Here is a 25,053-nt window from a genome sequence, read left to right as displayed (position 1 = left end):
TATTTATTTTATTTTTGTGGTGCTGGATGGCGGGAGGGATGCTAGGTAAGTGCTCCACCCCTGAGCTCAACCCTTACCCACACTTGGTCCAGAACGGCACGCGGCAGCGGGGAGCTCTTGGTGATCTCCGGCTCTTGGTACCTGGACTCTTTGGAGGTGGCTTCCTCTCCAGGGTTTGGGTGGGTGTGAGGGCCCCGAGGGAGATGGTGTCCTCGTGTCCCTCAGCTGGAACCAGGTGCACAGCCCGGGCTCTCATGTGTGAGCCTGTTCTTTTTTCTTTTTTCTGAATTTCCGTTTCATTATCATTATTATTTTTTTTGGAAATCGGGAGATAGCTTTCTACTCCCTAACGAAGCATTTTGTGTGACTGGTTTCGTGGTTCACCAGATGCAATGCAGCGTGATTTTAAAATTTTGGAATGATTCCAGATGTGCAGAGGGTGCAGAGTTCCCTTTTCCCACTCACCCAGCGTCCCCTCAGGCTGACCTCTGACATTCTGAGCAGCACCTGCCGCGTGCTTGGCTGTCACCCTGAGCTAAATCCTCAGGTGTCACTCAGAGTTCATCTCTGAGCTTGTCCTGTGTCCTTTGTGCCCTGTGGCTGATCTCAGTCTGTCCCTGGTTTTTGTGGCCTCAGCATCCCTAGGAGGGGCCCTGGTGTGGACTCTCCCATTCCTGGGGAGACCCGAGTCGGGTTGGTCCTGGTGAGCGTCGCTCACCGTCTGGCCTCCCAGCGCTCCACCTTGACTCGTACTGCCCAGCAGGGTTAGAGGGAGGTCTGAGGCTGGCCCCGTTTCTCCCTCTCTTGGTTGGATCTGGAGCTCTTTTCTCGGGGCCTCTGAACCGTCCCCGACGCTCAGTTTCTCTGATGTAGGTCGGTTCCCTTGGCCCGAGGGAATGGTGTGTAGGGTTTTAAAAAAGGCTCTTCCTCCTTGGCTTTTCCTGGACTAACGCCTGCTCCTCCTTGCTGCCCGGGTGAAACCGCCCGTGTTTCTCCTTCCCTGCTCTGCCTGAGACTGCCGCTCCGGAGCCGGGTGTCCAGGGTCAGGAAGTCGCTCTGGCCACACGTGACTCTGGAATGCGGGGTCGGTCTCCAGGCCTGTGGATGAGGGGGAACCGTGGCCAGAACACGTTGGTGCCTAGACACCGAGTGGCCCTGCTGTGGCGTCTGGAAGGCCTTGGATGGGGTCGCCCTGTCTCTGCGAGGAGTGGGGCAGCCTCACGTGGCATGGGGCGTGGCCTGCTGCACACTTCAGGTCTCTGCTGGGGCCGTGGCTGCCCCGGGGCCTAGGTGAGGAGGGGACGGGTGTCCTCATGTGGCACCTGTTCCAAGTAATGCAGTTGCAGTTCTCTGCCTGTGCAGGGATGCTTGGCCAAGTCACCCCTCTCACCTGGCCCTGCCCCAGCCTCCCGAGTGTCTGATGCCACGTCCCCAGGTCTTTCGAGACACCTCGACTACAAGATTAGAAGAAAAGGAAATGTTTTGACCTCACCTGAAACATGTCCTGGCCCTCCAGGACACCCTGCCACCTGGCGCAGCGCTCAGGGGCTCTGCAACCCATCACTTTACGCAGCCCGTGGTCTCTACTGCAGAGACTGCAGGTGCGGAATCACCGAGTGGTCAGGTAGAGTAGGGGATGCTTTGGTGGATCCCTGCATCTTTTGTTTTAAAAGAAGTCTGTCTTAAAAACTTACCTGAAAAATTGAATTTAAACGTCTTGTGACATCGAAGATGGACCTTCATGCACTGCTTATTGCTCATGCGGTGGGATACTGTCCATCTCACGAGGTGCTGTGTGAGTGTCAGTTCTGAAACTCGCTGGCACAGCCACTGGGAGTGACTTTCAGGTCTGGGAGAGTGGCCGCACACCAGTGACAGAGGAGACAGAGGAGTCCAGATTCCAGGGGAAGGCAGGTTTAGATGGGCAAGTCAGCTCTCGGCTGCAAGCTACCCCTTGGCCATCGCTCTGCACTGTGAACTCAGATGCTATAGGTGGAGGAGCGGGTGGTGCCCTGAGATCCAGGGTCAGGAAGATGGCTGGTGGTGGGACGTGTGCAGGCACATGGGGTGTGGTAGGTGTCCTTGGTGACACTTTGGTTTCCTGGATTGACACCTGCTTGGCTGATCAGAGCTGACACATCAGGAGCCTCCTAGGTGCTCCTAGGAGCTTTGGCTGGGCAGTGGGCTGTGTCTGCTGGCTCGGCGGCTCACGCAGATGTGGGATCATCTGACTGTTGTGATTTGCCAGTGGCTGCAATATGGGGCCTTCGGTTTGTCCCCAGGATGTCTGCTGTGGATCAGGAAGGCCTTAGGCATATGCATCATTACATTTTTCTTAAAGAAAAGCAACAGCAAGCTTTTCTTAAAATGAGATTGCTTTCACACCCAACTTCTGATCGCTTCAGCATCTTAGTGAGGACGCTGAGTGGGTTTTGGTCCTTCTCTGAGCATTGATCTCTCCTAAGAGCAGTGCTCAGTCCTGGGTCTTGTGCTCCTCTGGCCTGTTCACTGGGAGGCATGTTTGGAACAGTGAGAGTACCTCTGTGTTCAGTCCGTGGGGCTCAATCCGTGGGGCTCAGCGTCTCAGACTGGTGTGGCAGTCAAGCTAAAAACAAACGTTTTTACTTTGACCTTGGCATAGGATCACTTTCTTACATAGCTAGAAAGTCGTCAAAAGGAGTTTGATGATAATTAGAAAAGTTATTAAATAAGAACAGGTCACTGTGAAGCGCCTGCTGCTGGGTTTTCGGGAGGGCTCAGCCCGTGGAGTGCAGGGGCCCCTGGAGCGTGTGGGATGGACTTCTTGGGGGCAGGCTGTGGGAAGCTCTGTTTGAAGGGTGCTCCTTTGTACAGCAGGAGGATGGACTTCTTTCTCACCAAGTTTGCATGCTTGCTGCTCTCTGGGAAGGGAGCTTTTGCAGTGTAGACGGCTGGTGCTCCCTCCTGGGAGGTGCAGCTTTGGAGCAGGTGTGTGCCTGTAAACAAGGGAGGGTTACGGGTTTTATAGGCAGGTCATTAGTGCCATGGCCCTGGTCTCGCTCTGCATGCCACTCTGCTGAGACGTGCCTCCACGGTGCCACGTTCCCACTTGAAGGGACATTCTGGGCATGAGCATGTGTTAGGCTCCAGTGTCTGAGGAGGCTTGGGAGGTGGTGCACTGTCTCCTGTTCAGCTCTCCCATGTGCTGTTGCTTGACTCGAGTGGGGGCACGGATTGGTGGAAGGAGTCTGGTCTTGGAAGCCGAGTGGTGGGTCACAACCTCACTCGGCCGCCCTCTGTGGCCAGGTGCCCTCCAGAACAGTGCACGGCAGGAGGGTGCGCTGGCCTCTGTCACGGTTCAGCTCACCTGAGGCTGCAGAGACACTTTTGTGACAGGTGCTGGGGTGGGAAGTGTTAAACTAACTTAGTGTTCGCCTATGATGTCTCCTTGGACAAAGGGGAGAAAAGCAAGCCTGTGTGTTTTATCTCAGGATTTGAGTAGGCTCAGAGGTGAGGCCTGGGAATGGGGCCCTTCTTAACCAGTGGAGAGGCCCGAGTTAGGCAGGACCTGCCCCGGAAGGTGCCCTCTGGTGGAGCTTTGTGCCTGCAGCTGGCCCAGCTCCTGGTGGACACCTGTTGAGTCTGGTGACTGGCTCTGGTCTCCTCATCAGAGCAGGCTCCTGCAGCTGAGTGGCCCCGTGGACTCTGCATTGGGCTGCAGCACCCACACTGCCCGAGCACTTGAGGTACATTTCCTCATTTTGCATTTGGCTTCTGTGATCTTGTAAGTTCACTGTCCTGTAAGTACATTTCTGACAGCTGCAGAACTTGTAGGTGACACCCCCACCCCATTTCATTCAGAGACCTCTTTAAAGAGGGTGAGCCAGGTCTTTGGAAAGCCAGGTTACTACCCAGCGGGGCCACGGCACGTGAGACGCTGGTCCCCATGGCCTTCCTGGTCCTGTGTGAAATGTGGACGGCCGCAGCTGTGGCCTGGAGGAGGTCCCCTGTTGTTCTGGGACGGGGTCCCCTTGGATGGGGTATCCTCTTGATCACCTAGTGGCCAGAGGTCGTGAGCACAGTGCCAGGAAGCAGCTGAGTCTTAGCCACGGAACCTGGTTTAGTCTGTCCTAAAACGTCCCCGTTACTTCTGGAGAACAAAGGGAGACACAGTCATTGCTCACGCACTAAGGAAGCGGTCACGGAGTGGGACTTCGTGGGTGGGGAAGTTCAGCCTGTGCTTTCACTGCGGCTTTGTCTTGGTGACCTCTGTTGGTGGCGCTCACACAGTGGACATTGCTTCTGCTGCCGCCCGAACTCTCAGCCCTGCATGAAGCAGGGCAAAGGGTCTCCTTTCCTTTCCTGAACCACAGGAATCACTGAGAAAGAGAAAAGCAGTCACCTGCACCTGGTTTCTGTCGCCGGTGGGTGGCTGAGGTGCCAGGGACTCTAACCACGGCTTCTCAGTCCAGGCTCCTGCACTGGGCCTTCGTGGTGGTCCCCGCACACTCAGCGGAGGCCCAAGTTGGGACCCTGCCCTGATGTTCTTCTGTGTTTAGATTGCACCTGTGTGTTGGGTGTCCAGCGCCTGAGTGGACCGTTCCTGCACCTGGTGGTGGGCCTGGGTCAGGAGGACGGAAAGGAACGAGTGTGTGGCGACGAGGAAGGTGCCCGGATGCTCCACTCTGTGTGTCCTCGTCTAATCCAGGTGCGCCCTGGAGAGACTGAGGATTGCGAGTGCGGGCAGACCCCGCTGTCCACGGGGTGTGGGGCTCGCCCTCTGCCAGGCGGTGGGAGTCTGCTCCTGGCTGTGGTTGGTGGATGTGTCCACAGCCATCAGACCCCGTGGGGGACTCAGGTGGTGTTTCTGGGTGGTGTTCCCATTTTGGGTTATTCTGACAGTGGCAGAGGCAGGATTGTGATTTGTGATTTGTTTGGGACCATGAGACCCACCTGCCTCATGCCAGGGAGCCACCTTTCCATGTGATCGCTGCCTGGTTTTTCCTGTCTGCTGCTGTGCCCCGTTTGTAGTGGGCATCTTTATCCCTGCGTTCACGGAACTGCGGCTGCCCCTTGGGTCCCTCGAGTTGCCACAGGAGAGCCACCGCTCTCCCAGAAGGGTGCCTGTATGTGTGTTTCCCCTGCTGCCCGTGGCTGCTGCCTCGCCAGGCCCTGCTGCGGGCTGAGCGCGGGTGCTGGACAGCGGTGCCCCGGCTCCGTTTCAGCCCAAGGAGCTTTCTTGCTGGGCGTGTCCCAGGTGAGGGTGGGAAGCCTGTGTGTCCACAGTCCTTGGGGTGTGCACGGGGGCGTGCGCTGACCAGGGGCCCTGCCCTCTGTGGTAGCCCTCCTCTTGTCCTCCTGAGGTTTTACAGTCCAGGCTGATTTTCTCTAGGGCTGTGGGTACATCAGGAATTGGGGCTGTAAGTGGCGCTTGGCTAAATAAGTGATGCTCCGGGACAGAAGCAGCCTTGCAGGCTTCCCCCCAAGGCCTGGTGCCAGAGCCGTCCAGCGTTGGGATGCTAGGCACCCAGACGGCGTGAGATGTCCTCGGCTCCATGTGGACAGCATGGCCCAGGAGGAAGCTGTTACCTGCCATGTCCAGGGAAGTGGCCACCTTGGTGTGGAGTGTCCTGGCTAGATGTGAGGCTGGGTCAGCACGTGCCCGTGGGCTTCCCCGGCACCGTTCTTTGCTGGGGTCCCAGTCGGGTCGTACAGTGGTGTGGTCTTCTGAGTCGGGAGGGTTTCCCCTTGTGAAATCTGAGACCTGCTTTGGGATCTCACTTGCCAAGAGAGCAAATGGGTGTGTGTGTCTAAAATGGAGGCTTCAGTTTGAGAGGAGAAACAGCTCGCATGGGTTGCAACGTGCTTTTCAGGAAGGACATCTGTAAGTGCAGGGAGCCAGGTCTGTTTCCCGGGCTGGGTGCACGGTGTTGTAGGTTCCCCCGAGGCTCAAACATCAGCGCCTGCTGTATGCCCACACCCTAGGCTGCCTGCCCCTTTCTTGCACCCTATTAGCTCAGCCAAGGGACAGCCTGAGGCACTGTGGCTGCCCATGCTGTGGCTACCAGGGTCACAGACAAAGGGAGCAATGGAGACGGACTTGCACCTCAGAGTGATTTTGGAAAATAAGACAAAGCAGAAAATTGTAGCATTGAGATTTGTGTTTGGCTGAATAACTACAAACAGGAGATTTCTGTGCAGAGCTGAGAAGCCAGTGGTATTCGCCTTTAGGGTTGGAGCCCTGACCCTGTACTGACTGAGTGGCCTTTTTGGGGACTGGGGATCTAACCCAGTGGCGCTCCACACTGAGCTGCACCTCCAACCCTTTTTATTTTATGTCCACTCAGGGTCTCACTAAGTCGGCCAGGCTGGTCTGGAACTTACGATCCTCCTGCCTCAGCCTCCCGAGTAGCTGAGTTACAGGTGTGCACCATCATGCCCAGGGCATTAGTGCACACCAACATAAGTCTCAGCTTAAACCCGTGCTTGGTTCTCTTGGTCCAGGGAGGATGTGTCACTCATGTACTCCTGGCACACCTGGCTGGCAAGAGCCACTTGAGTCACGGCGGCCTTGAGAATGTCCTGTCGGTCCACATGCCTGGTGGCTCCTGGTGAGCTGGAAGCTGTGGGCCAGGAGGGCCAGGTGCCCCAGCTGCACCGTGTGGCTTGCATGAGGCTACGAGTACTTCAGCTCGAGTTTGTGGATGGTCAGCTCATTGTCTGTGACCCGTGGATGAAAACGGATGAAGGTTCTGGGCCTTTGGTTGAGCCGGGTCTCCTGCATGCTCGTTGCCGTGGTTCCTAGTCAGAGGTCCAGATTTGCTTTGTAACGAGGTCCTGGAGTGGCTGCAGGGACAGGAAGGCAGGTCAGAGCGCTGTTTGAGCAGGCCAAGGAAGGTGGTCAGGCGCAGGAGGGAAAGTGAGCATCTATGTTCTCCTGTCCACTGGGCTTCTGCCAAGAGGGAGGAGGGGCGGGCTGGTCTCCACCTGAGAAAGGATGGGTTTGGTGGCTGCCCGCCCCAACTGCCCTCGAACGGGAGCCCATTCTTGGGTGGCCTGGGTGGGTGACTTGGTCCCAGTTGTGCTTATTAAGGAGCAGTGCGTGGAGCCCCCTCAGGGCCACAGGCCTTATGAACATGCATCTCCAGGTGTAAAGTGGTGAGTGCGTGAGTGACCTCCATTCACCAGCCAGGAGTTAGTAATGCACAAGTTAGTAATTTTCTGGAGCACATAGAATAGTGTCTGGAGATAAGTATGGGCATCCCAGCCCCTCGCTCCCCACCCGCCGTTCCCCCCTTGTTGGACATGCTCTTCCCAGGCTCCTCCTGTCCCCGAGCAGTATCTTTAACATGGGACCAGAGTAGGGATAGGGAGTTGTGTGTGCACCTGTGTGCTGGGGGGTGCCTGTGTGCTGGGGGACTGGAGCCAGGGGAGCGAGAGGGGCGTGGACCATCTGCAGGGCACAGATGCCATCAGTAGCCGCTCTGGACAGTCAGGCCTTAATTTAAAATGTGGACCTCGCTGTGACAAAGGGACTATCCAAATGGAGTCACTGATCCGCGGGCCTTGGAGAATGTTGTAAGCATGGTGTGACTGTGGCGCCTGGCGGCATTGTGCTCCTGGAAGTGTACACTCTGCTCCGGGTCCAGGCTGGACACTCTGGAATCCAGCAGCCCGCCTGGCTGTGTTTTCTACTGGCTTCCACCCTGCGTAGCTGCGGAGTTTCTCTGGCGTGTGATATACCCCCTGCCTCATTCCAAGAGGCCATGTACCATCACCTCATGTGCAGCAGTGTCACCGTGTCACTATGGGGAGTTCCAGGGCCAGTTTGCCTGCTTATCCTTTCGTGCTCCATGCGAGGAAAGCATGGGTGGTCTTCTGTCCTCCAGACTCGGCACTTGCTGCAGCGAATCCTTCCGTGCTCTGCACATTTTTAGGTAGGCCGAGCGGGCACTCCTGTGGCCTTGCGATGCCATGTTCTTTTCAGGAGTGGCTCTTGGTGAACATTCCCTGGTGGATGGCTGTCCTTCAGCAGCTGAGATGTTCAACTGAAAGTGATGAACCAGGTGATGAACCAGGTCATGTCACACTCGTTGTTGGCAGAGGGCTCTGGAGACCCAGCCGGGTATGTGCTGGTGCGTGCGGCATCCGGGCACAGTCGTCCTCTGCAGTTTTGTTTGTCTCAGAGGATCAGCTGGTGGTGGTGGGGTGGCAGACTCGGTCTCAGGGCAGACGTGCCTTCCAGCTCCCTGCCCAGGTGTGACATTCAGGTGTGCTTGTAGCAGGCGTGCGAGTGCTCACTTAGATCCCAGCAAAATCCATGATGCAATGTTGATTTTCCCCTGTGAACTCTTAGTGAAGGGATGTAGGGGCTGCTGTGTGCTACCCAGGACTGCCTGCAAAGGTAATGTTTAACAGACTGTTTTATGGCTTACTGCACATAATTATCTCTCTTTGTATTCCTGGGCACAATTCTTTCTTTCATTACCTGGTGGGGACTTCTAGGCTATTTCACAAATAGCAGAGGAAAGAGATAATGTTGGGGAGGTGTTGGTGGGATCTGCTCCTTCATGCTCACACTGGGGAGGTGTTGGTGGGATCTCTTTCTCAGGCTCATAGTAGGTAGGTATTAGTTGAGGTCTGCTTTCTCATGCGCATGCATATTGGATAGGTGTTTGTGAGGTCTGCTTTCTCACGCACATGTTGGGGAGGTGTTGGTCACATCTGTTATACTGGGGACATAAGCTGTTTTTTGGTATGAGTTTGGATGGTAGGACAGTGTTTGTGTTGGTCAGACAGATACTGTTCTCAACTCTTGATTAACATGGCATAAAACACGCAACTTGTTTGTATAAGCAGATTTTTGGGGAAAAAATTTTGCATTTAGCTACTAGAATTTTCAAAAATGTCTGGTAATAACTAGGAAGTGTTCCATAGAAGGGAAACGTGAGTTCTGCATGGTTTTGTTTTCTCTGTTGCTAATTTATAAAAGAATTTGGAAAAAAAAATGTGTTAGACTCTGTATTGGTACCAATTTCTGCACATTCGGGCTCAGTGACACTTTTTATTTTGGAAGGCCTCCTGGTTTTCCATGTTTTAAAAATAGATATTTATGAGTCTTCATCTTTCTGTGTTACCCCCAAGCTTTCAGGGTTTCAGAATTGTGTGCAACGCGGGTGTTGATGTTGGTGGTGCAGGATGGAAAGCGATGAGAGCAACAACATAGAGCCCACCTGGTGCATTTCATGGGAGTGTGGGGTCTGCCGTGCAGAGCGGCCCTCAGTGGCCCGGGACCCAATTTGGGATGATGTAGGACTGTAGTTCTGGAAATGGAGCTCTAAGATTGGGAAGGTCCCACCAGGCTGCCTGGATTTCCCTCCGTATCCCTCATACAGCTCCGGTGGTGGCTGGGGATGAAAACAGCGTATTTAGGAGACCATGTGGAGCTGATTTCCTAGTGACAGGTGGTTGGACTCACTTTTCTCTGAGGCATGGGAGGTGCAGGAGTCATTGGCTTTGGGGAGCAGAAGGGAGGTCTGGGGGCCCAGGGCCCTCAAGGCTGTGCCCTGGTGGCCCCAGCAGCCCTTTTGCTGCTCCGAGAGTCACCAGAGCCTTTCAGTTTTCAAGGGTGTATGACTAAGAGCCGGGGAAGGAAACCCTCACCATTCTTGGGCCTTTCTGGAAGTTTTCGATAATTATACTTTTGACCCCCCCCCCCCCCCCCCCGTAAGGTCAAGTTTGAGTACCAACCTTCATATTTTCGTAAAAGAACATTTGGGCAGCTTCCATGTGAATGCTGTTTCATGTTTTCTTGGGAAAGACTTTGCTGTGTGATCTTTACTGTTAGCAAATGTTTTTGTCTTACATCTGGAAAATGGAGTCTCTTTATTTTTCCTGAACCAGGAGTATATGTATGTATTTTTGACAGTTTGTGGTAAACAACTTCTTTAAAGTAACCTACTTGGAAGAATGACATTTAGGTCATATGTGTACTTTTGCTATAAATAGACAGTGGCTTTAAGGCCGTGGTCTGAGGTGCAGATTTGAATCAGGTCTGAGGGATCAGAGTCTGGGCGATAAAGCCACAGTGTGGGCATTTCTCTGCATCTGGGGACAAACCCGTTGGCCCTGGCTTGGATTTGTTTGAGGGGTGCTGAATTTTCAAAGGAAGCCTTTGAAGGCAGCGGGTTTTGTCTTCCCCTCTCCCACCACTTCCTTCCTGAAGGAAGCCCCTGTGGGGCTTGGTGCGAGTCCTGAGCCCACCTCTGGGTGCCCCTGGGCAGGCTGGTGTTGTGCAGCCTCTGCCTCCCGGCCTCGGGCTGCACTCTGTGCCCTGGTCTGTGTCCTTCCCGGGTGGGGCTTTTGTGAGTGCAGCCGATTCGGATTCTGGATGCTGCTTGTTCAGTCCTCCTGGCTGGAGTGGAAGTGTGGCTGGTTCATAATGGATTATTGATTGGTCTGAGGACAGCAGCCGCCGCGGGCCTTGTCGTCAGCCCTGCTTGTTCTCCCAGCAGTGAATGCCCAGTGACGGAGCTCGCGGGACCCTGGTCTGGGGATTGTGAGCCTCGATTGTTACTCTCCCTCGGAATGGTTTGTAGGGAGAGGAACTCTTCATTGTTGTTGGGGAACTTCCCCCATTTGTGCAGATAATAGGCCTTTTGTCTCGGTGGTAAGATAAGCTTGTCCAGGATGTTAATGATGTATTTTAATTCCTGGCTCATAATGCTACAGTGTAGCTCGTGAGGCCGATTCATTGTCTGCAGGAGACGAGCCCGCTGCACCCACTGAGCCACGCCCACTGCAGGGCAGATCCCAGGCCTGGCAGGAGTGCCCTTCCCAGGGTCCCCCAGTGAGGTGCTTGAGAGCAGTTGCCCTTTTCCTTTCATGAAAAGGAAAAACAGTGTCACGTGCCTTCGGAGCCCTGGTGCTCCTGCCTGTCGGCCCTGTGGATACCGTAGGCATTCTGTCTGTGAGAGCTTCTGTTCTGAGGGCTTCTTGGAGGGGCTTTGCCCTGCCCTCATGAAGCCATCAGATTCCCCTGCAGCCCACTCTCACAGTCCCCATTCCCAGAGACGGTACCCGTGGCCATGGCCCCTGGACAGGCTGACCTGGAAGTCCAGCTTCTCTGCAAGGGGCCTGCAGGGGAGACAGCCAGGGGCCAGTAGAGCCAGGCAGCTGCAGGGAGCCGGAGCGGCGCCGTATCATGCCAGGGTGGTGCGTGAGTGCCCGAAGGACCTGCCTGGAGAGCACTGGGGGGTCTCCAGTGCTCCCTTGGGGGAGCAGGACGTGTATGCCTTCAGCTCCGCGGGCCCTTTGCTCGTGATGCCTGCAGGAGTCTGACTTGGTGCTTCACTAGGTAAGGGTTGGGCTGTTTTGGAAATTACTCTGTATATTAGAGTGTGTAGAATATTAGCCTTCGGGTTCTTTTTTCAGGCTCAGATTCTGACGGTGGTGTTGACTTCACTAGGTTCAGCAAGGGCAGTACAAGACCAAGACCATTCAGCTTCTGTGCTGGTTGAATTCACAGAGTAGAAAACGGTAAGATTTCCTATCCATTCACAGGCAGGCTTATTATGTAAAAATATATCTACGTCTTTCCCTGACGATGCCATTTAACTGGCCAGAAAATCTTTGTTTAAAGTGTGGAAGGGAACCCTTCACAGCGTACTGGTTTTCTACGCTGGGAAGAGGGAAGGGGCCGCGGCGAAGGCCACGTGGAACCGGGCTCACTCCTGGGCTGGCGCTCACTGGCCTTCCGAGACGACTTGCAGCTGGGCTCATGGGCGAGTCTTTCAGACACCAGAACACTGTCTTTAAAGAAGAATCCGTTCGAACAAGTTCTTGTTGGTGGGATTTTTCTTTCTTTGACTTTTGAAAACTAGAATGAATGAAAGGTGGTTTCCCAGCCACCGTCCTTAGGACCCTGGAGCGTCCTGGGCCTGGGTGGGGGTAGGTGTGGGAGGCTGAGCAGCTCTGCTTCCCCTGTTTCGGAGGAGCAAGTGGGGTTCATTTGACTTCTGTGTAAAACTTCCGGATCCTAAAAGTGCAGAGTAGCCGTGGAACACCAGTGGACAATGCACACTCACCTTGAGGGCCAGCCGCGCTCAGCATGTTGGCGCTTTTGCCTCCCGGCTCTGTGTTTTGTGAGTCACCTCTGAACATTTGATGGCACATCTCCAGAACCCAGGAGTTTCTGACGTCCCCCCAGCTTCACAGAGGAGCCGTGAGTCCCAGACGCTGCCGGACACCAGGACTGTTCAGGAGCTCAGCTTTTATCACCAGCCTCGAGGCCAGGCGTGTGTGAACGTGTCTGATGTGGGTGGTCCCAGTCACATCAAGTCACCTGCCCTGTAAAGGCTCGAGCAGTTTATTTAGATGTTTCTAGTTGGCTTCCCAGCTGCTACTCCTGTCCCTGTGGATTTATCCAGTCAGATACTGTCAGTGCAGTGACCACCTGTCTTCGCACCCTGCAGACGCTGCGCTCATTTCCTCCGTCACGGCGGAGGGTCCGGAGGCGCTCACGTGTGCTGGGGGCTCCCGCCGTACTTCACATGCATCAACTTAAACCTCTCAGGAGGATTGCAATGTAGGTCTCGTTCTCGCCTTACATTTTGAGATGAGGAAATAGAATGAGGAACAGAGAGGCCGTGCGCTCGGGCTCACACAGCTGACCTGAGTTGATGGCAGGGCTGGATTTTGATCCAGGTGGTCTGACTACCCCGTTCAGCAGTTTTTGGGTACCAATCGTCCATTCGTCTGTCCACTGAGTGGTTAAAGTGGGTGGCAAGGCCATACTTGTGATGGTGGGCAGGATAGCCACAGGAGGGTCAGGGTGCGGGGGTGTAGACTGGGGGTGCACACCACGGTGGGGGTTCAGGTCCTTTGTAGGTCGGAGTGCAGTGACTGGGCTCATGTTAAGGGTGGGAAGGGACTGGTGGGAGTCTCCAGGAGGTGGGATGGGCCTGGCGCGAGCAGGGAGGGAGGCCGCGGGCACCGAGACTGCATGCTCATGGTTGCCAGAGGCCGTGCAGCTTCCTGGAGTCTATTGTTCAGCCCACACTGGTCTGATTCCCAGACTCTTGCCCTGGAAGGACCTGGCATTCCTTGTGAACACAGCGTTCCTCCTCCCTGGCCTCCTGGGAGCTTCTCCAGTCTCAGGCACATGGTGCGTTATGGTGGCACGTGCACAGGTGCGGTTCCTGCCTGGCCTGGCAGTGACCCGGGAGGCCTGGAGGCTGAGCCTCCTCCTCAGCCTTCCACTCCTCAGCTCCTGACCTGCTGAGGGAGGGTGAAGTGCTCCTGGGGAGGGAGCTCTTGTTTGTGCCTGGTCTGCCTCAGAAGGTGCTGGAGCCGCTGAGGAGCGTCTTTCTACTGGAGCCGGGGTCGCGGAGGAGACTCCCCGTTGCAGTTGTGCTGTAAACGTCCTGTGGCTGGTCACCGTGCTTTTCCTTCCAGCCTCTGCAGCTGAGGTGTTGGCTGTGCGGTGTGCCCTGGGGCTCTGGGAGCCTGTCACCACGGTTGCACCGAGGTGACAGGGCTTTGCCGTGCTGGTGCCCAGGCTCTGCGTGCCTGGGGGGAGCTGTTAGTTGGAACATGGGCCCATAAGTTCATCTTGGATCCACCGAGTTTCAAGAGTGTCAGGTCGCTTCATCTGTGTGGTCTGGGCAGCGAGAAGGGAAGCGGGCCTGGCTGCAGCATGCGATGGCTGGCCCGCGAGGCAGGGCTGCGGGGAGCGAGCACTTCTGAGTGCTGTGGCATTTCACCTTCGCCTTTTCTGTTTGGTCCTCCCTCTGCCTCTCCTCTACTGCATTGTCATGTATTTTTTTATGTAGCAAAGATACATTTTTCTTAATAAGCATTTTCTTTTTCCCATTTTTTATAAGTGTGATTGAATTACCCAACTTCTTAAAAATGAAATACATTAGTTTGAAAATTACACAAAGCATTTTTAAAAAGTATTTTCACACCGTTCATCCCCTCGCCAGAGAAACTCATGCCCACAGAGCAAGAAGTCCACTGGAAATCTATTTTAACTCTCTAATCGGCAAGTCATTTTTATGCCAAAACAATTAAATTACAGCCTCTTCAGCAAGTTCCCAGCATGAGCCTTGGAAAGTTTGTAAGGCATCTTACAATGAAACCAAAAAGAGTTCTCTCCCGTGAGCCCTGTGCTTGACATGGTCTTGTTCTTGACGTGGCTCTGTGCCTGGCGTGGCCCTGTGCCTGGTGTGGCCCGTGCCTGGCGTGGCCCTGTGCTTGTGCGCACGTGGGCAGCAGCCTCTGCGGATGCATGCGCCCTGCTGTCCTGCTCACACTTGCGTGGCTGCGGGCTTGTGCTCCAGTCTGGTTTGGGTTGCTAGCCGCGTGGACTAGTTGTATAAGGTTTGCAGCTGCAGGCCAGCGTGTCTTAGGGAACCCTGGCGAGCAGCTCATGTTGGGCCTGATGGTTTGAGAGGCAGCAGTTGGTGGGGGAGACCCGAGTTGTGCCCTCTTCGCCACAGGGGGCTGCTGTGTGAGCCCCTGGCCCTGAGGGAATAGGCAGAGCTGCTGCAGACCCTCCTGGCCCACTCGGGCTGGGGCCTCGGAGGGCCAGCCAACTGGAATGGGACAGGCATGCCCTTCCAGTGGGTGGCCACCCATGTCATGTCCTTCAGGTGGAAGTTCTCAGGACTGCATTCTTGCTCTTTTTTATTTGGAAGCCATGCCCTGGTCTAGGTAAAAATTTTTTGCCTGAAGCCAAAAGAAAAAAGAGCTTGGAGATCTTGATCTGGCCCTGAGTCACCTGAGGAGGGTTGCCTGCGGGAATTGGTTTCTGGCTGTTTCTTGTCCCTGGTACTGGGCCCCTGAGTGGACGCAGCCTGGTTCACACCAGATTTCCTAAGCAGGAGGGAGTTTGGGATCGAGCTGTTGCTACGCTCTGCACTTCTCCATTAAGCATTTCTGGTTTTTTCCCTGTAGATGATTTTAAGTGCTTTACAAACTCCTCTGCTGTGACCTCACAGGGGTTTATAGCAGGGCTTGTTCTTGAAAGATGGGGGTGGGAAGAAAGAAAGTAGAGAACCGAGCAGAAGAGGGCTGTGCGTGCATGGGGCCCAGGCCTCCTGTGGGCGTTTCCTGGTGAGTCACGGGGTCCTGCTGGAGTTTGGGCAGAGCTTTAGGCTAGTTTGGGGGAGATCTAATGGACACAGAAACTTTTCCAGGCTCTGGGCGGGGAGGGCAGGTGTCCAGCTCTAGCTGGGTCCATCCAGGCTGTCCTGAGGAAAGGGACAGGGAGTCTAGGGAACGGAGATGACAGCACGGGGCCTTCTCCTGTGGGCCCTGGGGAAGGATGGCAGCAGTGCACTCATCCTGTGGCCCAGCTGGGGACCTGGCCGAGGCAGCTGAGCTCAGGCCGTGTGGGACAGGCCTGTGGCCCACTTCTTGAGCAGGCCTGTGGGCGGCAGGGCAGGTGGAGGGGCCTGCTGGGCTCCAGGGCCTGGTGGAGTCTGTGTCCTCCCCTGGACCTGAGCAGGGCACTGCCAGCAGGTGCAGTGGGTTTTGCAAGAGGGGTGCGTGCAGGGCTGTCGGTGCATGTGATGACCTGAGAGACAGAATGGGCCGAGTGTGTGCACGACCCTCTGTCCCATGAAATGTGCCAGTTAGTGGGGTCCTGGGGTGGAGCATGGCTGAGTAACTGCGATGCGGAGCTGGGTCTCCAGGGCCACCCAGTACCTGCTGCTCTGCGCCCTGGAAAGGCAGAGCAGATTGTAGAGGGCCCCCCTGGGCGATGATCCCTGCAAGTCTGCACCTGAAAGAGTCGCTTTGACTTCCACATGCACTGGGGCTGCTGCTTGGGACCCCTGCCCAGTCCAGGCCTTGTACTCTGGTGCTGGCTTGTGCAGTTCCAGAGGATCCGAGAACGCACTGACTAATGTCCTCTGTGGACAGACATTAGTGGTGCAGCAGAGACTACAAAATTACTCCGGAGTCACCCGGGCTTCAGGTTATTTTTTTCTCCATAAATTTATTTCTATATAGTTTTTTAAATGTGTAAGATTTTTTTATACTGAATTTGGTCAGTAAGTTACGTAGAAATAATACATTCAATTCATAATTATATGTATTATGTCTAATCAGCATTTTGGGAGGGTAGTCAAATGAAGTGGGGCTTCATGAAAATCATTTGCCTTAATAAATCATCATGAAAAATTAAAAAGCCATGCAGAACTTATGTCACGATCTAAAAGTTTGACAAGTACTTTAACTTAGTGTCTACTGAGTTGCTGTTGAGACAGGGTCGTGGTACCCGTGTGTTTTCCTGGTATTAGGACTTTTGCCTTTTGCTCTGCTATTGGGGTCACTGACTCCGCGGCCTTCTGCTGTTGAAGGGCGACTGCTGGTGCGTCCTTGTGTAGCGAGTCCTGTGTGCCTATTTTCGGATCTGCTACTCACACCTTGTGTTTTTCCTTGGGTACCTTGGCACCTGGTTGGGGGGCTTTCTTGAGACACTGAGGTCTGTGATTCTCAGTAAGATTTCCACCTGTGCCAGTCTGTGGGCAGAGACTGGCGTGTAGCATCTGTGCCCTCGTGGGTGGACAGATGTGCTGTCTTCAGAATCCCTGCTCCCTGGAGAATGTTTTGGGGTGCTCCTGTCACAACCACTGATGTTTAGCATGATCACCGGTATTCCTTTCTGCCTCTGTTTCAGTGAACATGTTGGGTTGGAATGGACAGGGTGACCTGGGACTCACTGCCTGCGGTTCAGTGGGATGAGAGCTCCGTCTTTGATGGACTTAGGTGTGGGTACACTGATGTGTCCAGTCCTGCACCTTCTGTGAAGTGTACATGTGGGTTCTTAGTGCACACGAGGCTGCACCCCTGTGTTGCCCGTTCTGCACTGGACACAGCAGGTGGGCCGCCAGGATGGGCTGGCCTTGCCTGTGCATCTAGGGCTCAGGGCAGAATCTTCCCCTCTTGCTTGGCAGGCAGATGGCATGGCAGTGGCAGTGACCACCAGGTGGGATGGTGTGTGCCGTCGTCAGGATTCTGGTTCCACCTCTGGAAGCAGCCCAGCTTCCCTGGGTGGGCGCTGGGGGAATCTGGCACGGTCCAGAGGGACTCTGCCCTGGGATTGTGACACGGTCCTGTGGTCGGAGCCTGGGGCTCCCTTTGTGAGTGTGTGAGCAGGGGTCTAGGAGGGAAGGGTGCCATAGGCCAGGCCAGAGAGGCGTGGTAGCTGAGGTGTGGGTGAGCTCTGGCCAGCACCCATGCGAGAGTGGTGCGACCGTGTAACCGGGCAGGGTGGCCTCAGCTCTGGTCCCGGGTAGCGGCTGCACCTGGGAGCTCGGGGGCTATTCCTGTGTCAGGTCCTCGCTCCCTCGTCAGCCACCTTTCTTCCCAGCAGAGGCTACTGCTTGACATCTGAGTGGCATGTCGGTAAAGTGCTGCCTGCAGCCTCTGCGGCTCACATCAGGGCCAGGTTCCTTCCCGCCTTCTCCCTGCCTCGGTTTCTCTGCCCTCCTTGTTGAGTAGCCTGTGCCTCTTGTGGTCTACACACACTCTTCCCGCAGGCTTTCCTTAGAGACTTGGGATCTTTTTTGGGGAAAAAAAAAATTATAGTTACTTACTTGAATTGCCTAACATAATTAATTACCAATAGTTGCTTAATTAGTGTTTTTTTTTTGACGGTACTGGGGCCTCACCTGGGCTAGGCAAGTGCTGGACCATTGAGCTGCACCCCAGGGTCTCCCCAGGTTGCCCTACTGTAATTACTGATTTTTAAGGAGGCAGAGAGCACCATGTTCATGGATCTGAATTCTTGTCGGTGTCCGTCTCCTTGATTGAGAGAGGCCCGTGCTTCCGCGGTTGGCCCTGTGACGCTCTGCTCGCCCGCTGCCGCAGGAGCTTTGCTCATGCAGTCTCTGTCTCTTCCAGGTGCTTGCTGTGAGGGCCTCGTTCTCCGCCTGCTCGTGCACTGCCTCCTCGCGGGCCCCTCCCTCGTTGCTGGGCAGCAGCAGCCTCTCTGAGGATGGAGAGGTAAGACGTCCCTTTGGGCCTGCGCCACTGACAGCCGCTCCGCCACCACACCCCCCCTCCTCCCCATGGATCGCAGCAGAGAGGCCGAGATGGAGCTGAGGAGAGGGCCCAGCCCGCCCAGGACCAGCCGGAGCCAGGAGGTGGACGGGGACAGGGCCGCCTGCCATAGCTGCTGCATCTGTGGCAAGAGCTTCCCCTTCCAGAGCTCGCTGTCGCAGCACATGCGCAAGCACACGGGGGAGAAGCCCTACAAGTGCCCCTACTGTGACCACAGGGCCTCCCAGAAGGGCAACCTCAAGATTCACATCCGCAGTCACCGCACAGGGACTCTGATTCAGGGACATGAGCCAGAGGCAGGCGAGACACAGCTGGGCGAGATGCGCGTGTCCGAGGGCCTGGACGGGTGCGCCAGCCCCACCAGAAGCACCTCAGCCTGCAATCGGATGCTGAATGGGGCCGTGCAGGTGGACAGCAGCAAGATCCTGCTGCGGAGCAGCCGGAAGGAGGCCGAGGGGACAGCCAGTGCCCCGGAGGAGGCTGAGGCCGTGGCCCAGTGCTCCTTCTGCAAGAGCCAGTTTGAGCGTCAGAAGGACCTGGAGCTGCACGTGCACCAGGCCCACAAGCCCTTCAAGTGCAGGCTGTGCAGCTACGTGACCTCGCGGGAGGAGTCGCTGCTGAGCCACATCGAGAGGGACCACATCACCGCGCAGGGCCCCAGTGGCAGCGAGGCCTGCGTGGAGAACGGCAAGCCCGAGCTGAGCCCCGGGGAGTTCCCCTGTGAGGTGTGCGGCCAGGCCTTCAGCCAGACCTGGTTCCTGAAGGCGCACATGAAGAAGCACCGGGGCTCCTTCGACCACGGCTGCCACATCTGTGGTCGGAGGTTCAAAGAGCCGTGGTTCCTTAAGAACCACATGAAGGCTCATGGCCCCAAGACTGGGAGCAAGAACAGGCCCAAGAGCGAGCTGGACCCCATTGCCACTATCAACAACGTGGTCCAGGAGGAGGTCATTGTCGCCGGCCTGTCCCTCTATGAAGTCTGCACCAAGTGTGGAAATCTGTTTACAAACCTGGACAGCTTGAACGCCCATAACGCCATACACCGCCAGGTTGAAGCCAGCCGGATGCGAGCCTTGGCCGAGGAGGGGGCTGCAGAGGGCCCCCCGGACACCAAGCAGTTCTTCCTACAGTGCCTGAATCTGCGACCAGCCCTGGCTGGTGACATGTCCCCTAGCGGGCAGGCTGGAAGACGGGTGGCTGAGCTGGACCCCGTCAACAGCTACCAGGCATGGCAGCTGGCCACCAGGGGCAAGGTGGCTGAGCCAGCAGAGTACCTCAAGTATGGGGCCTGGGACGTGGCCTTTGACAAGGACAGGCGTGAGTATATCCTGGTGAGCCAGGAGAAGCGCAAGCGTGAGCAGGATGCTCCGGCCACACAAGGCCCCCCCAGGAAGAGGGCCAGCATGCCTGGCGACCCCGTGCTTTCCAGCCACCTCGACCCCCGGCCAGCGGCACGCCCCAGCCGCCGGGCCACGGCCACTGCTGGCCAAGGCAAGTCCTCGGAGTGCTTTGAGTGTGGCAAGATCTTCCGAACATACCACCAGATGGTGCTGCACTCGCGTGTGCACCGCCGTGCCCGCCGCGACAGGGGAACCGACGGGGACAGGGCGGCACGCGCCCGCTGTGGCTCCCTCAGCGAGGGCGACTCGGCCTCCCAGCCCAGCAGCCCCGGCTCGGCCTGCGCCACTGCCGACTCCCCAGGCTCCGGGCTGGCAGACGAGGCAGCAGAGGACAGCGGGGAAGACGCTGCGCCTGAGTCTGCAGCAGGTGAGTGAGCACACCCAGGGACCAGGCGCCGGTGGGCCAGCCTCAGGCAGCCCTGCCCCAGGGGCCTGAGCCCAGGTGGCCCCATGCTCAGGGGCCCCTGTGTCTGGGAACCTCATGCCCAGGGATCCCTGCCAGATAGCTCCTGTCCAGAGTCCCGTGTTGGGGTGGCCGCGTGCCCAGGTGTCCTGCCCCTAGTGTGTACCTGCAGCTTGAGCTGGCAGATGCGGACACGGGCACCTGTCAGCTCCACCACCGTAACTTTCACTGCTTGTCCTACGTGCTTCCCCAAAGCCTGGACACCTGGGCTTCATGAGTGCACGGTCTTTCTGGGCGTGAGTAGTTTCTGAGCAAGGAACGTAGTCCTGGTGCTCCCAAGATGTGCTTCTCTTTCCCCTTTTCCCTCAGGTCCGTACAGCACATACACAGGCACGCACTGTGCACAGAAATAGGTGTGCAACACACACACACACGCACGCACTGTCCTTCACTCTTCTCTCTCAACACTAACAGCTGGGCCTAAGTTAACTTGAGTCTGTGTGCGGAGGTGATTAGCCTCCTCAGGTTCAGGTCGACCTATGGGTGTAGACAGTTAATTGGAACAGGTTACTTTCCAAGCAGTCTTCACGTAGAGATTGAAAGTTGCTTGGTCAACTGTGTTTTCACAATTGTCTACGTTTTTATAAATTCTGAACATTTTGATATTCCCTTTGCTGTTTTCTGCCTGGTGTATTTGTTAACCAAAGGGGACAGCACAGTTACGGAACTTAGAAGTCTTTCGTGGAGACAGGGCTGTTTCTGTCTTCTGCCTGTAACCCTGCTTGTTGGTGTTGCTTTTGCCTGAAGTTCGAGGATGGTAGAAGTTGGGGCAGAACTGTTGAATTCTGTAGTGAGGACAAGGTGTCGTTCTTTGGGATTAATCAGGAAGCCCTGCCGGCTTCCCTTCTTGGGGGTCGGGCAGGTCAGTCCTTGAGGGTCTGTGTGGTGTGCTGTGTGTGGTCTGCTACACCCAGAGGCATAGAGACACAGCTCTTGGGCAGCAGGGCTTTTCTTGGCCCTGTGAGCCCGGGGTGAGCTCCACACATTGCATGCAGAGGTGCACCCTTAAGCACCTCCACCGTGTCCCACCCGTCACTCGGTGCCCACCGGGCAGAGCCGCAGAACGTGTGCCCTCTCGGGCAGGGTGTGCTGGGGCTCGCTCCTCATGCTCTGGACCTGACTGCCCAGGTGAAACCCTGGTTGGCTGTCGTGAGGTTCAGTTCCTGGTTTCCTTCTCTCAGTTTTATAGCTCTGGCTCATTTTTACTGGCTGTGTTCTAATAGCTCTGACCACTCTGTGGAGTGCTCACTGGTGAAATATTAGGCACGTCCTGTGTCTTTTAATTTTGACTTTGAAGAGAACATTTTTTCTGTTTGGTAGGGCTGTCACCATTGTGACAGCAGGCAGGTGACGTGTGAGCGGGTCCACTGAGCCTTGGTAGTTGAGAGTCTGGGAGCATTAAGTCATTTTCACCATGAAGTAGAGCTTATTCTGTTTTTTCTTCTTGGGTTTGTTAAATTTTGGAAGCGTGTTACTTCTTATAGGCACTGTATATATATTTTTTCTTTTATTAGAGAAATTCACATATATTTCACATGATTCTATGACAAGATATATATTAATATCTACTTGAATTTAATGCAAATTGGCCACAAAAGAAATAGGATGTTGGAAAGTAGCCTGAAGCCATGCAGAGCCGGGCCCACGAGGTCACCCCTGTGATCCCAGGGAGCTTCTTCCTGCAGGTGCGGACCCTTCCCTCATAGCTGGAGGGGTGGGGTCTGAGGTAGCATTGGGTGACCAGGTGACGGCTGTTCTTAAGGAGAGAGACCACAGCACATCCATTCAGCTGCTCTCAGCCTGGGCCTGTGGGGTCTGGGCCAGGCCCTTGGAGCAGCTGATTTTGAACAGAGACCAGGTGTCTTGAATGCTGTGTTCTGGTTGGCGTTGTGCCTTAAAGCTTGCACATAGCTTTGTAGACTGAGGCCATTTTATATTCTCAGAGAGCTGATGGCACGACTTGGTGCAGTCCTTAGAGCAGGTTTGTAGGAATTGTCGGGCATCGGAGGCCGCAGTTCGCATGAGAGTCAGCTGGCCCATGTACAGCAGAGTTGGAAGTTCAGAGCTCAGACTTGTGTGCCCATTCCCGTAAATCCCATAAATCATAATTTTAACTGGGGGAAGAAAAAAGTAGAACTGACTTCTAGGCATCAACATGGAGGATGTTTTGGGCCCAGGCCTTTGGGAAGTTCTGGTGGGTACGCCCCGCCCCATCTCCACGAAAGTCCGGTCCACACAGCGCCTTACTGACTCCGTGTGCAGTTGAGTCCACAGGTAAGTAACTGCAGGTGTGTTGCTGGGCTGGGTATCCACCCCTGCTGAGCAGGCGGCAGATAGCACGGTGTGGTGTAGGAGGCTGTGGAAATCCACGTTTTGACCAGGGAGGAGGAGTGGTGAGAGGACATGGTGAAGTTCTAGAACACACATTTCCTAGTCAGAGCGCAGTGGGGCTCAGAGGGCTGCCCCTAGCAGAGTGGGTGCTGCTCCACAGGTGTGTGGGGGGACACCGTGTGGGGGGACACCGTGTGCAGCCAGAAGGGAGCCTGCTCAGAGGGGTCAGAGCACAGCAATGGCAGGAGCCCAGAGAGGCTGCCAGCAGCATAAGAAGCTGCTTTCCCCGTGACCGTGTGGCCTGAGCCCACACCTGGTGTGGCGGCTCTGGGGCTTGGCGCTTGGCATTACTGCACCCTCCCCACCTTAGGTCCGGAGGAATTCCCCTGCCTGCTTTTGTCCATTTCTTGTTATGCTGCCACCAGAGCCCCTGGCACTGCCGTCTGCATCTCTTGGTGCCCATGGGGACTTCACGGGTACTCAGGGTTCTTGAGGAAGTCCCGGGCAGTCGTGGTGCTCAGACACAGGGCCGAGGAGAAGCCCTGGCCTCATGGGAGAAGAAGGGCGCAGGTCTGGTGCTGTCCTAGGTACCAGGGGAGAGGTAAGGAGTGCTCAGAAGGAGCGGGGCCCAGGGAGGCCCCAGGTCACCGCAAGCAGGCCTCTCACCCTGCCGCCCGCCTCTCCTCAGGAGCTAACCCTCGCCCGCTGCAGAGGCGCGCTGAGTGCTCTGCCTGCCTGGTGGCCGCCTGTGTGCAGGAGCCCAGCAGGGCCGCCAGGCCTGCAGCTGCCAGAAGGTTAAGCAGCCGCTCCTGTTTCTTTTTAATAGAGCTCGTCGGCAATTAGCACAGCTTAGGGGGAAAGCGGCTGTGTGTGTCGCCCATTGACATGGGATTGAGGGGGAATCCCGGGAACAAAAGTAAGAATGTGCGAGGCTGGGGTCGCCAGAGCTCTGGTCCAGGGGCGGCCTGCTGGGCCGGGCAGCCTTGAGTGTGCTTACTCCAGAGTTTCCTTCAGGGCTCTGCAGAAGGAACTCTCAGGAAGCCTTCTCCCCTGACCTGCTGCGAGATCCACCCTGTTGTCTGGCCCACGGGGGGGGGGGGACTCCCTCCCTGTGGCACCGTGTCAGCCTCTGCCTTAATGCAGTGCTCCATCACTGGGCCGGCGGAGAGGCTGTGGGAGACAGAGGAAGGGTGTGGACCCAGAGGGGAGAACAGGTTGCTGAGAGATTAGGGAGGTGCAGCATGGAGATTAGCTGGGGAGGAACACAGGTGTCTGGAATCCATCCACGTGGGAGCCCTCGATGGGCGACGGTGAGCGTGGGAAGCAGGATTCTGGGCATGGTCAGGTGGGTGCCGGCTCTACACCAGCCTGCCAAGCTGCGGGGGCCGAGGCTGTTGCACCTCTCTGTGGTTTCCAGATGGAGCCCAGGGTCTTGCTCAGCGTGGCCCCTCCACCAGGCTGGCCGCCTGAAGGACCCTTTGGGTGTGTTTCATAGGCCCACCGGCGGCGTCATGCCCCGAGTGACAGTTGCTCTGATGAGGGTGGGACCTGGGCACAGAAACTCTGGCCTAAGGAGGTAGTGATGAAGGTTGCTGGGGAGCAGGCGAGGCGTGCAGATAGACACAGAATGGAGGGCGAGTGTGAGAGAAGGACGTGCAGGCTGGACCTCCGTTGGGTTCTTAGGCAGTACGGAGACACAGCCTGCTCTTGAGAGGAATGCTCAGGTGTCCTTGGCAGGAAAGGCAGGGTGCCCGGAGGTCCGCGGGTGTCCAGGGCCACGCTCCCCTGAGCAGTGCTGCGCACACAGGGCAGGATGCTGCTTGTTTGGGGTGTGCTGTGACCGCGGCACTTCAGAATTACGCTGAGAATAGCTTCTCGTAAGTGTGTCTCGTAGGCTGACTCGTTCACCACTGGGGTCTGTGCATGGCCTGCGTGCTGATGTTTGTTTGAACAGAAGACTGTTCCCTGTCCTTCCAGAATAAATTTATTGTGCTGTGAAAGATGCCGCACCCTGGAGATTACACCCTGGTGGTTTCTTGCTGCCAGCCAGGGCGTGGGGATATAGATGCTCAGTAGTGGAAAACACAGCATGCATTTGGTTTGCTGGGAAAATTCAGACGTATGATTTATTCCTGATTCTCCTTTTTGACGCAAGATAGAATCGTAGAATTTTAGAAGTGGGAGGGAACTAAGAGCTGTCTCATCTGTTCTCCTGTTTTATCCACGGTCAGCTGAGGCACCGGGAGAGTCTCATTCCCGGTGCACATGGGGTAGGCCTTGCTGAAGGTCGGCGTGTTTGTGTGCAAGTGAGCTTGGACTCCATGCTGGGTCTTCACGCTCCACTGCTGCTGAGGACCAGTGTGGACTCCCGAGCTCCTCAGCCCTGGTCCCCGTGGATGTGATGTCCTTGCCTCATTTCCTGTACCAGGCCTCATGTCCTGGAGCACGGTCCTCCTGTTGGTGCGGTCTGCCCCAAGCTGGAGCCTGCAGTGCCCAGGTCCTCAGTCCCTGTGCGGGCTTGTCACGGGGCCCAGAGGCACGTGGCATGTTATTTCAGTTCTTGCTCCGCTGGACCCCATGTTTCCCAGCCTGTGCTTTGTGTGCTGCTGGATCTCACCTGCGGTTAGACGTCACCTTTGCTGTGTGATCCTGAAGAAGTGGTGCTTTTGACCCTGACCGGTTCAGGATTGAATGGTTCCTTGTTGCTCCCGACTTAGTGGAATGGCCCCTTGTTGTGGGTAAGCAGAGACAGCCCAGGTTGGTTCCTTTCACACTCCCTTCCTATGAGATGCGGCATTCCACGGAGCA

General features: G+C 56.0%; 1 protein-coding gene across 3 annotated transcripts in view; it reads left to right on the top strand.

Annotated features, from left to right (window-relative positions):
- Window positions 1-25,053, top strand: part of Znf516 (zinc finger protein 516) — a 105,061-nt gene that overhangs the window by 26,028 nt on the left and 53,980 nt on the right. For all 3 annotated transcript variants that reach the window (XM_046448626.2, XM_046448627.2, XM_046448625.2), the window contains exon 2: window positions 17,893-19,818. In XM_046448626.2, the coding sequence (XP_046304582.1) occupies window positions 18,060-19,818 (1,759 nt within the window). In that variant the 5' untranslated portion in view covers window positions 17,893-18,059. The remainder of the gene's footprint in view (window positions 1-17,892; window positions 19,819-25,053) is intronic.

This window comes from Marmota monax, unplaced genomic scaffold (genome assembly GCF_021218885.2).
Source record: "Marmota monax isolate L192 unplaced genomic scaffold, Marmota_monax_Labrador192_F-V1.1 WCK01_AAM20220418_F8-fsc00060, whole genome shotgun sequence".
NCBI classification, from domain to species: domain Eukaryota; kingdom Metazoa; phylum Chordata; class Mammalia; order Rodentia; family Sciuridae; genus Marmota; species Marmota monax.
This window is presented reverse-complemented; position numbering and strand designations above follow the sequence as displayed.